We start from the raw sequence: 12,975 nt of genomic DNA, 5'->3' as shown, positions 1-12,975 counted from the left end.
AGCCATAAAAAAGAATGCAATTTTGCCATTTGCAATAACATAAATGAACTTGTAGGGTATTATACTAAATAAAATAAGTCAGACAGAAAAAGACAAATACTATATGATATAAGTAATATATAGAATCTAAAAAATATGACGAACTAGTGAATGCAACAAAAAAAGAAGCAGACAGATATAGAGCACAAAGTGGCAGTACTAGTGCAGAGGGGGGAGGAGAAAGGGGCAACATGAAGGAGCAGATTAAGAGGTACAAACTATTATGTAAAATAAACCACAAGTGTATATTATAAAACACTGGGAATATAGCCAATATTTTATAATAACTATAAATGGAGTGAGTTTAAAAATATATAGTCGGATCTTTATTTAAAAATCTGATCTGCCAAGTTAGCCTTTCCACCAACTGAGGGTGCAGAAACCTTCACAGGCTTCACAATCTTTTGCTTAAGTACTGCCTTTGTGACAGCCTTTGCAGCAGCTATTGGAGTCTTTGTAAAACTGTGAATCACTATATTTATACCCTTGTAACTTATATAATATTGTACAATTACATTTCAATTTTTAAAAATCTAACATAACCTTAATAGTAATGCTTGTTAAGAGGAACACAAAAGTCTACAATTGCATTCATCAGACACACAAAATTTCCAGGTAAAATACCATCAGATCACACTCAGTTGTTTATTAAAATAATATCATACCATGAAAAAATAGTGCTATAATTTTTACTCAATAATGTACATCAGGACGGACTCAGGAGCTTATTAAAAATTAAAATTCCTAGGTTCTACTCCCAAAGATCAGTTAGGATGGCGTGAAAGCATAACTATTTTAAGTCTCTCCTCTCCCTAGAGACACCGAGGCAATTATGGCATATGTGGTTTTTGTGGGATGAAGACTAAGCTTTAGAAAATGCTGAAGAGAAGTGTGTTTCAGAAATGTATGGGTTATTAATATTGTTAAGTCAATCTCCATAATTTAATATACCTCCTAAATAGAGGAAAAAAACCACCGATAGATTAGTTTCTACACCAAGAGACACTTTAAAAATTTAAGAAAATTAAGTAGCAATTAATAATAAACTTAACAATTTACCATGTAATTATCTTTACCATTAATACCAGGAGCCAGGGAGGCTCACAAATATTAACCAACATTTGTCTTGAGGGTTATTGCATACTGTTGGAGGCAGGGAAGTCGGCTCTTGGCTGTCTAATACATATGCTTACAACAAAGTTACTGTAATTATAATAGTATGGTATTTGTACAGGAATAATTAAGCGGGTGACTGAAGAAGAATATAGCATTCAAAAATGGATTAAAATACTGTTGCACTGGGATTAGGTTTTCAACATATGGATTTTGAAGAACACACTCAAAATAGTGTTCCTAAACAGTACAAAATATCTCTTTTAGCATTTTTATAGGGATCTTAAAAAATGGGATTAAAAAATTGGGGGGAGTTCCCCTTGTGGCTCAGTGGGTTAAGGATCCGACGTTGTCTCTACGAGGATGTGGGTTCAAACCCTGGCCTCACACAATGGGTTACGTATCTGGCATTGCTGCAAGCTGCAGTGTAGGTGTCAGATGAGCTTCGGATCCAGTGTTGCCATGGCTGTGACATAGGCCACGGCTGCAGCTCTGATTAGACCCTAAGCCTGGGAATGTCCATATGCCACAGGTGCAGCCATAAAAAGAAAAAAAGGGTACCTAATATGTGACATAGCCAAATTCCATTTAAGGGGTGGGGATTAATATTATACTTAATGGAATGGTACTAGAAAAATTACAGTCCATCCAAGCAAAGAAAAAGACCCCTACCTTATACTATAAAAATGTATTTCAGATAGATTAGATCTCTGAATATAAAAAGTATACCTAAGAAAATATTCTAATACAGTGCAGGAAAATTAACATACAACCTCATGGTGGAATCAATGGAATGGAACCAATAACACAGAATCCCTAAAACCATAAGAAGAATGACAGATTTTTTTTTAACTTTTTTTTTCTTCTTCAGCCACATCCGCAGCATATAGATGTTCCCAGGCCAGGGATTGAATCTAAGCTGCAGCTGCAACCTACACCACAGCTGTGGCAACACTGGATCCTTATCCCAGCCCATCAGGCTGGGGAGCATACTGCACCTCCACGGAGACAAGCTGGGTCATTAACCCATCGCACAATAGCAGGAACTCCAAAACTTTTTTTTTTTTTTGATAAGCTATAACATACATGTACAAAGAACACAGATCCTAAGCAAACAGCTGAATGAATTAACCAGCAAGAAAGCACTCTGGTAAAACTATCACAAGGTCAAGAAATAGACAATCTCCAGCTCCCCAGAAGCCCTCCTCATGCTTCTTCCCAAAGCACTACCCACTTGTATTGCCCCAAAGGCAACCATTATCCTAATTTTTTTAATACATTAGTTTAGGTTTGTCTATTTAAAAACTCTATGTAAATGAAATCCCATATAACATAGAGAGTTTCTTCTCTTCTTTTGTTTCCCGTGATGCTTATGAGCTTTCTCCATATTTCTGTGTGTGGCTACAGGTCAGTCAGTCATTTCCAGAACTGCATAGTATTTCACTATACGAGGAAACAATACCAAGCATTCTACTGATGAACATTTGAACTGTTTCCAGTTAGGGAGAATCAAAAACAATGCCGCAAGAGCAATTTTGTCCATGTGTCTTGGTGCACACAAGCATGCGTAAGTATATTAGGGATATACTTAGGAGGGGAATTATTAAATTCAAGTGAAATTGTACGCTTAACTTTAGTAGATACGTCCAATTTTCCAATATGGAAATTACTAAGTTATACTTCAACAAGCAATGCATAAGAATTTGCCTTACATCACATCCTTGCAAAAGTCTAGCATGTGTCTATTAAATTTTGACCAAAAATGATTGATTTGACTTCGTAAAAGTTAAATATTTCTGTATTAATAGAAAAAATGAATGGCATTTACTAACACGAAAATTGTTTAATAAATTAAGGTATATCCAAATCACAGCCTAATAGAGTGCTATGAAAAGAAGTTAGATCACTAGATATTGTCTGGAAGTGATATTCATGATGAGTTACTAAGAGAAAGAAGCATGTTGCAGGGTTAAAAAACCAAAAAACCAATTTTCACCAAAAGCAAACAAACACCCTCTTTATAACTGTGCATGCATGCTTGTGTGTGCATAGAACATACCAACTAGTTAATATTTCGATTTCAGGGGCTCCAGGAGAGTTAGTTTTAATTTCTTATAAAAGCATGCATTACTTTTATAATCAAAAATTCCAATAAAAATGCAAAGACAAATACCTGCAGCCAAAGCAGAGAGTATACCAACCATGAACAAGGCACAGTTCATAGCTGATTTTGGCACAGTTCCTTAAAGGAGGGAAGAGCAGACAACTTAGTGGAGAAACTGTCTCTACTGCAAATTTAACTATTTCCGAGAGTTTAGAAGAAAGATCATTTCCTGTTATACCACCCAAACTTTCCAGCACAAAATAATTTTGAACTTGTGATTAGTCAATTTCATTCCTCTTTCCTTGGATTACCTTGAGAGAGCCTTCTAAAATAAAAGGGATCTTTTCCTTCTCTTTCTCTTTTTCTTTTTCTTGATCTGATAGCTCTGTTTTGCTCATTCCTTTGTTACCTATAAACAAAGAAAATTAAACTTCTTAGTAAAACTCTTTAAAGTTTCTTGGAAGGACCAAGCGCCTGGGTTGTAAGGGATCTCCATTCATTCATTTCTGAATTACTTTTTGCCATCTCTAGAGTGGACATCTGAAATAGAATTGAGCTTGATTATTTATTTATTTATTTACTTAATCCTTTTGGGGGGCTGCACCCACAGCATATGGAAGTTCTCAGGCCAGGGGTTGAATCGGAGCTACAGCTGCTGGCCTACACCACAGCCACAGCAACGTGGAATCTGAGCCACATCTACGACCTACACCACAGCATCCTTAACTCACTGAGTGAGGCCAGGGATCGAACCCACATCCTTATGGATACTAGTCGGGTTCATTACCACTGAGCCATGACAGGAACTCTAGAAGTGAGCTCTTTTAGGGATGAACAACTCACCATCAGTGGAGGCAGTGTGCTCCATTCTCAATGTGTTGGGACTTTGAAGCTTTTATTGAACTGGACTCTCTCATTAGACCTTTAACCTAATTAATCCTACTTTAATCCCTTAAGATCACACAGAATAAATTTAACATTTCCTTCCATAGTGAAGCCCTCCTCTTGCCATTACAGCTACTCTGCTGTGAAGATTCACATCTGCCCTGACTCAAAGTCAGACCTCAAAATGAATGTAAAACCTACCAGATGTATTCCAATTGCAAATCAACCATTTTCTGAATGTGGTCCTCAGACCCAGATAATTATTAAGCTTTTGGTTCTGCTCAAAAGCAAAATAAAGAAAAGGCAGTCAACCCACAATTCTTCCCATTAATGGGCAAGTATGGCCCTGGACACAAGTGTGAGAATGAAGTCTTATCTGTTTTTTTTGTATAATCCCATCCACTATTCCGAGTACTTAGTGCCATCCTGCTGTGCCCTCATCAGGAGGAAGGCTGAGAAGGTAGATGGAATATATAATTTTATGTGTGGGGGGGTCTTTTTAGGACTGCACCTGCAACATATGGGAGTTCTCAGGCAAGGGGTCGAATTGGAGCTGTAGCAGATCCAAGCTGCATCTGTGATCTACACCACAGTGCACCGCAATGCTGGATCCTCAACCCACTGAGTGAGGCCAGGGATCAAACCTGCGTCCTCTTGGATACAAGTTGGGTTTGTTACCACTGAGCCACAATGGGTACTCCAGATTATGTAATCATTTTGCAAAAGGTGAATTCTTCCTCGTTGACTTGGTTTTCTCAGTTTTATTTCAGAATCAAGTCAAGCACAGATCCCTTTGGTAATTGATAGAGGTTGAAAAACTTTGGAAATTGGCTTTGCCTCTTTATAGGAAATCACTCTTAACTTGACTATCAAAAATAATGAATATTGGGGTTCCCGTCATGGCACAGTGGAAACAAATCCGACTAGGAAACATGAGGTTGCAGGTTTGATCCCTGGCCTCACTCAGTGGGTGAAGGATCCGGTGTTACCTTGAGCTGTGGTGTAGGTCACAGACGTGGCTTGGATCTGGCGTTGCTGTGGCTGTGGCGTAGGCTGGCAGCAATAGCTCCAATCAGACCCCTAGCCTAGGAGCCTCCATGTACTGTGGGTGCAGCCCCAAAAAGACAAAAAAAAAATGAATATTATTCACACAGAGTTCATTCCCTTTGCACGAACCCAGTGAAATACCTTATTTTCTAGGTGAATTACCTTAATATTCCACTTATTTATCAAGTATTCTTCCTCCTCTCCCTTCCTGACAGCATCAAAGCCATGAAAATCAACAACGACAAAACCAAAAATATCTACTGATCCAACATCCTGTCAAGTCCCTGTCACAGGCCCCCAAGAATCTGTTTTTCCTTTATTTTTAGAATCCAATCCCCGTTTGCTCTTTTCAGGAAGGTCTTGTTTTACTCTCATGTTGGAAGCTATAATTATCATGGAGACATGGTGACACAGAATTTACCCCGTATATTGCCAACAAATCTTAGGTAGGCAAACCCATCAATCCTCTGAAATAAAGATGTCTGGCATTCCCTAACATCACATTTGATCTAAACAGGTCAAATCTTTCAGATCTGGCGGGAGGCAGGATCAAGATAAGACTAATATTCTAATCATATTTGGAATGCAGCCATCCTATTTTTTAGGGAAAATGAAGAGTCCACAGAAATTCTGTGGACACCTCTTTTAACCCTGAAATATTCACTGTCTTGAATAACTAAATAAGTAGGAGAAGGTCGTTGGATTTCAAGTATAAGTTCAACTGGTTACTTACTTTTAGATTTTTTAATGGAATAAATTTTGCTGGAAGAAATTTTGGTACTAGCAGAAGATTTCACTTCCAGCTCATTCTTGGTCCTAGTGATTTCATCAGCCATTTTAGATTCCTGATATATAGCTTCTTCTTTTATGATCCAGTCTTGAATGGATTTTGCAACAAGTTCCAAATAATTCCTTAAAAAAAAGCAAAGTAGCTAACAATTATGTTAATATTAAAGTCAATATGTACTTAAGATACTGATTGTCTGAATGAATTTTTCAAAAAGGAACTAATCCTAAATTGCATATGTAACAAATATAATAGATTCAAGCATACCCTAGATATATCTTGTACAAAGTAGTCATATACGAATATCCAGTGAACATACAAAACATGTTCGACTTCATAATTACAGGCGTGTAAAGCTAAAAATTAGCTATTTCTACCCAAACCAGGGATTAAAATGATAATATTAAGACTTGATGACAGTTTAGAGAAAGGGTCACTTCAATACTGTTAATTAGAAAGTAATATGGTATGATATCTTTTTAGGCTAATTTTATAGCACAATAGGAACTCTCTTAATTGACCACCAGCTAACTGACTCGCTGGATTAGCTGAAAGACTTCAGTCTTGCTATAAAACGTATTGGCCTTGTGAATACCCACGTTCTAAATACTAGACCCTAAGCTGCTTGTGCATTTGTACACAAATCAGCAATGTACTGGTTACCAGGACTCAGTAGTATTTGCTCCCAAATTCATCTATTCTATTTATACTGATTATTGTCATTATTTTTAACTAAATGTTATGTACACTTACAATATAGGAATATCCAAAGAAATTGTTGCTGAAAAAGAAGGTGAAATATTTAAGGTTGACAGTAAAGATTAGTTATTGTCAAATTGTGTGAAAGTGAGGAGTAAGCTTTAAAAAATAAAGCTAGATTAGTTCTATACCCAAGTCACTTCACAATTTTCTGTAATTCTCCATCCCTTTTAAAAGAAATAAACTGAAAACGGTAGATGATGAATTATAGGTACACAACATCATTTGTAAGGCCAGAGACATCTCAGACTCAACATGATCTTGAAATGAACTCCTGAATCTTCCACTCCAAACTGCCCATCAAAGTCCTTTGGCATCTTAGCTGATGGCACGTTGACACTTGTCATCAGGTCAAATCGAACAGGTCAAATACCCTAAAGTTAACTTTGACTACTCTTATTTCTCATGCTCCTCTTCCAATCAGTCTGGAAATCCAAATGATTTTTTACAACACATATTTAAAATACATTCAAAATCTGATCACTTCTCACTTCCTTTACTGCTATTGCCCTGGTCTAAGCCACTACTGCCTCTCACTAGGACATAGGCTCCCAAGTCTCCTTGTTCCTGCCCTCGACCCCCTGCAGTCCATGCTCAGCAGAGTCGCTAGGGAGAGCCTTTTCATCCTTAAATCAGATCACGTCTCTCTTATGCTCAGGGCTTTTCAGTAAATCTGCGTTTCAAGAAAACCCCAAACCCTTACTATTGATCTGTGAGGAGGGAACACAGATATCTACATTTCAAATGAGATGACAAAATAAAGAATATTTCAGCATGCCGTAATTCAGGAAGTCAGCCACCCACAGATAATTCTGAAAGAATTACTCACAAATGTACTCCAGCTGCATTAAAAAAAATTCCAAGAAAGACAACATGGGATGTAAGTACAAGAGTTGAGGAGAAAACAGTAAAATTTATAATTAAATGTAGACAGCTATTTATGCTACTTATTTGTGATTAAAGGATATTACTTTATAATTGGAAATAAAATTTCTAGGCAATTTCTAAATGGGAAGTAGATTTGTCGTAAAGTTAAAATATGACCAAGATTTTAACATCTTCTATGAAATGATATTAATACTTATTAACTCTAGGTATTATACAAAAATATTTAAATATATAATTTAAAAGGGTAAGTGTAACCTCTAGAAAATATAAATAGAACGTATGACTGAAAAAAAAAATCACAAACTAAGGAGTTCCTGCTATGGCGCAATGGGATTGGTGGCATCTTGGGGGCACTGGGACACAAGTTTGATCCCTGGCCCAGCAAGTGTGTTAAGGTTTTGGTGTTGCTGGAGCTGCAGCTTAAGCCACAACTGCAGCTCAGATCTAATCCCTGGTTCAGCAACTCTATATGCCAAGGGTCAGGCAAAACAACAATGAAAAACCCCACAAACTAAGAATGAACTAAAAAAAAAACTGAATCTAGCAAAAGGAAGGAATTAGTCCAGAAGTAAAAATATGTTTATATAAAATTAATGGGGAGCTCCTGTCATGGCTCAGTGGAAATGAATCTGACTAGTATCCATGAGGACACAGGTTCCTTCCCTGCCCTTGCTCTGTGGGTTAGGGATCTGGCATTGCCCTGAGCTGTGGTGTAGGTCGCACACAATGCTCAGATCTGGCATTGCTGTGGCTGTGGTGCAGGCCAGCAGCTTCAGCGCCAATTCAACCCCTAGCCTGGGAACCTCCATAGGCCGTGGGTGTGGCCCTAAAAAGACAAAAAGTAAAAAATAAAAATACATAAATGGTACGAATGAGGCCACACATACTATCAATAAAATAGAAGTGAATAGATTAAATAGTTTAAAATGTAAAATTCTTTAATATTGTTGTTAATTATTAAAATCTTTTAAAAGACAGGAGGTCTTAGAGTGGCTAAAAAAATTCAAGCTGATATCTAGAAGAAATGTCTCTAAAAATAAAATTGATGCAGAAAAATATAAAGGTGGCAGCTGGTGGACGAGGAAGCCAGAGGTCTAGGTCCTTGATGACTATTGTGAGTAGCTGCGCCATCCCTGAGATGCTATCTAACTAGAGACTTTTTGTTTCAGGAGAAAAATAATGTCCTCATTAGTTTCATCATTGCAGTCGGTTCTCTATGAATGTAGTGAAACGCCATTCTTAGTTGACCGACACGTAAAACGATGGAGGAAGTTAAATTAGTACATTCCTCCATAAAGGAGAATTTCCAAAAACAGTAACATCAAATACGACCAAGTTCAAGGTGGAAGCGTTAAAGGAAACACAGAGAGACATTTTATCGTGTTGACAAAATTACAATCTTTTAAGAAGACTACTTCTAAAAACAGATTCAAAAATAAATGCATGCATAGGCACATACACACGTCATATGTCATCTATCATGAGAATACCCTGTTGAATTTTGTTATACTAGACTGGAAAATCTAGACGTCCTGAGGGATTCCATAGAAAAATATAAAGTATCAAAAGCAACTGAAGGAAAAAGAGAAAACCTGAATAGAGAATTAACTTCAGAAGGACTGCAAAAGTTGCAGATAATCGTCTCTTCACCCTTTTGCCCTCCCATCCAGCTCCGAGTCCCCTAACGCTATATGGTTTTCCATGTGAAGGAGTCTTACTATTTGTAAAATCCGGTACTTTATTATGGAAGCTACTGTATGTGTGAGCACAGGGTTAGCAACAGGGCCTTGGAAATGAACTTCTGACACCACTGTTTATTTTGTTTTTTGGAAACTACAGAGTTAAGATAAAGATGGCTGTTCGGACTGCCTGATGGGCTGTGAAACCCCAGTGCTGGGGGCCTGCACGGCAGAGAGGCAGCGGAAGTGGCAAGTAGGTCTTGATAGGAAACAGACTGTGGCTTCTCTGGGTGAAGGGGAGCTGCATATACTTTGGTGCTCATTTCAGCAGGCCTACGCCACCAGTGTGGGGACAGAAGCAAAAGAAGTTATGCCTTGGGGTAGCTGCTGAGTCCCCTGATGAGATGAAGATGCTGGTCAGGCTGCATTTCCTGCCTGTGTACTTCCCTGAAGCTAAGTAAACACAGAACTGGATGAAAGCCTACTTATCATGCAATTCAGGTTAACTGGAACCCACAATCATGCTGGAGGACCAGGTCACAAAATACTCACATAATCGCCAATGTTACCCATAAGCTTAGCATAACTCTGATACCGCTCAACGTGTTACATTTTATGCATTTGGGAGACTATTAATTATAAACTTTGCTGAGAAGTAAATTATAGAACACGTCTTATAAAATAGGTTACTGGCGAAGTGGTTAACGAATCTGACTAGGAACCATGAGGTGACGGGTTCGATCCCTGGCCTTGCTCAGTGGGTTAAGGATCTGGTGTTGCCGTGAGCTGTGGTGTAAGTTACAGATGTGGCTTGGATCTGGCGTTGCTGTGGCTCTAGCATAGACCGGTGGCTACAGCTCCAATTAGGCCCCTAGCCTGGGAATCTCCATATGCCGTGGGAGCGGCTCTAGAAAAGGCAAAAAATAAAAAGTAAAAAAAATTAAATAAAATAGGTTACTGAAAGACAAAAATCGTAGGCCACTTATTTTATTAAGTTATAAAAGCTAGCTAATAAATTGGTATGTTGGGTTTTATTACTTAATTTGTGATATCTGAGGCAAAGTGTATCTAATATTTTTACTTGGCCAAGGAATGGGAAAAGGCACAATTTTCCTAGGGTTTGGATTTTTGGGGGGACTCTATAGATTTTGTTTCCTCTGTTGACTGTTTTTTTGGCTATGGTGTGCAGGAGCTTGATGTGGGATCTCCATACTCAGACTGGGGATTGAACCCAGGCCACAGTGGTGAAAGCATAAAAATCCTAATCACTAGACCACCAGGGAACTCTCTCTTTTCCTTTTAAAACATTCACTTTTCTAACAATTTCTTGTGGTGCACAAAAGTACGATTAAAAGATATGATCTCCAGGCATTTTTTCCTATTAATTCACATTTTTCTATAGACTGTTTGGGATAATAATCTCAACTGTCAATAATATTTTCCTCTCTTTCAAGTCTTATGCCTTTAAGGTACTTTTATCGATCTATTTTGCTGATTTAGATCTTCATTAAATTTTGCTTAGAATTGGTGATAGCAGTTATCTCTGTTTTGTTTCTACTTTTATAGAGCATTCTTGTAACATTTCTCATTATGAATGATGTCTACATCTTAATAGCTTCAAAGGCATTCAGAAGACAATGGGATAATATTCTTCAATGTGCTAAAAATTTCCCTGTTCAAGAACCACATCCTGAGCAAAGTTATCTTTCATGAACAAGGTTAAAATGCAGACATTTTCAATAAACAAAATTGATATTATTACCCAAGATCTTCATTACAGCAACTTTTAAAGCCCTTACTTTAGGAAGAATGGAAGTGTTAATTTACACAAATGCTAGATATCAAAACAAATATTAATGATACTAACTTGTGGGATAAAAACACCAGGATAGAACTAAAGTCTTAGATTATAATAACAATATGTAGAATGAAGATATAAGTAATTTAAACATTCTTGTGCTTAATTATTTGGTAGGAAGGTAAAGGCACTGACTTTAGACTTTTAATTTAAAAGTGTATATCATAATATCTAAAAAATAAATTAAGAGATATAGTATATAACTGTCTTTCTGGTAGTAGTAAAAAAATGAAATTAATTCAAACAAAAGATAAATAAAGAAATTGAAAAAAGAAGAAAATAAAAGCACAAAATTAAATGGTTGAAATTAATTCAAATATATGAACTAGATTCTCAACCAAGAGGTAAATATTGCCAGGCTAATTTTAAAAATCCAGCTATGTGGGAGTTCCCGTCGTGGCTCAGTGGTTAACGAATCCGACTAGGAACCATGAGGTTGCGGGTTCGGTCCCTGCCCTTTCTCAGTGGGTTAATGATCCGGCGTTGCCGTGAGCTGTGGTGTAGGTTGCAGACGCGGCTCGGATCCCACGTTGCTGTGGCTCTGGCGTAGGCCGGTGGCTACAGCTCCGATTCAACCCCTAGCCTGGGAACCTCCATATGCCGCGGGAGTGGCCCAAGAAATAGCAACAACAACAACAACAACAACAACAATAACAACAACAAAAAAAAGACAAAAAAAAAATCCAGCTATGTACAGTTTACGAGAAGTAAATGTACAGAAAAGGATATACCACATAAAATGTTAGAGGCTTATAAAGTTTATCACCATCAGACAAGATACATATGATAAAATCTGTGTAGATACATCAATATCAGACCAAAAAAAAAAAAAAACTTGAAAAGAGCAAGACTGAAAGAGCAATCCTAGAGATAAAGAGATTACATGATGATAAAGAGATTACTTTATCATCATGTAATAACAATTCTGTTCTTATTTTGCTTTGTAACATAACCTCAACATGGATGAAATAAAAAATTGATAAATTTATAGGAGGATATTGACAAATTAACATCACATAGTGAGTGTTTTCAAAAATCATTTTTCTCATTAATTGACCAAGTTTTTAATAATCAGAAAGAATGTGGAAGATTTAAAAAATATAACCCTGTAAATGAAAAACTGGAGAATATACTTTCTTGCATGCAAACCTGGAGTACTTGTAAAAACTGATCACATATTAAGCAATAACAAAGCAGATCAGGAGTTCCCGTCGTGGCACAGTGGTTGACGAATCCGACTAGGAACCATGAGGTTGCGGGTTCGGTCCCTGCCCTTGCTCAGTGGGTTAATGATCCGGCGTTGCCGTGAGCTGTGACGTAGGTCGCAGATGCAGCTCGGATCCCGAGTTGCTGTGGCTCTGGCGTAGGCCGGTGGCTACAGCTCCGACTGGACCCCTAGCCTGGGAACCTCCATATGCCGAGGGAGCGGCCCGAGAAATAGCAAAAAGACAAAAAAATAAAAAAATAAATAAAACAGATCAACAAATTTCATAGCATTGGTATTCTATAGAACATGTTATCTGACAACCTGAAATTATAAACTTTAACAAAAATGTAACTCACAGCCAAATGTTTAAAATTAAAATTCACATTTCTATACAATCTACAGGTCAAATAAGAAAGTATGATAACATAGGCCGAACACTCTGACACAAACCACAGCAACATCTTCTCAGATCCACCTCTTAGAGTAATGACAATAAAGACAAAAATAAACAAATGGGACCTACTCAAACTTCAAAGTTTCTGCACAGCAAAGGAAACCCTAAACAAAATAAAAAGACAACCCACAGAATGGGAGAAAATATTTGCAAAT

The 12,975-nt window shown here is 37.4% G+C and overlaps 1 protein-coding gene across 1 annotated transcript in view; it reads right to left on the bottom strand.

The window, feature by feature from the left end:
- Positions 1 to 12,975, bottom strand: part of SPAG17 (sperm associated antigen 17) — a 249,707-nt gene that overhangs the window by 115,456 nt on the left and 121,276 nt on the right. The window contains exons 19-20 of the mRNA XM_047784894.1: positions 5,922 to 6,100; positions 3,568 to 3,665 (exon numbers count right to left, since the gene is read on the bottom strand). Coding sequence (XP_047640850.1) covers positions 3,568 to 3,665; positions 5,922 to 6,100 — 277 coding nt within the window. The remainder of the gene's footprint in view (positions 1 to 3,567; positions 3,666 to 5,921; positions 6,101 to 12,975) is intronic.

This window comes from Phacochoerus africanus, chromosome 6, assembly GCF_016906955.1.
Source record: "Phacochoerus africanus isolate WHEZ1 chromosome 6, ROS_Pafr_v1, whole genome shotgun sequence".
NCBI lineage: Eukaryota > Metazoa > Chordata > Mammalia > Artiodactyla > Suidae > Phacochoerus > Phacochoerus africanus.
Note: the sequence above shows the minus strand (reverse complement) of the source record. Positions and strands in the feature narration are given on the sequence as shown.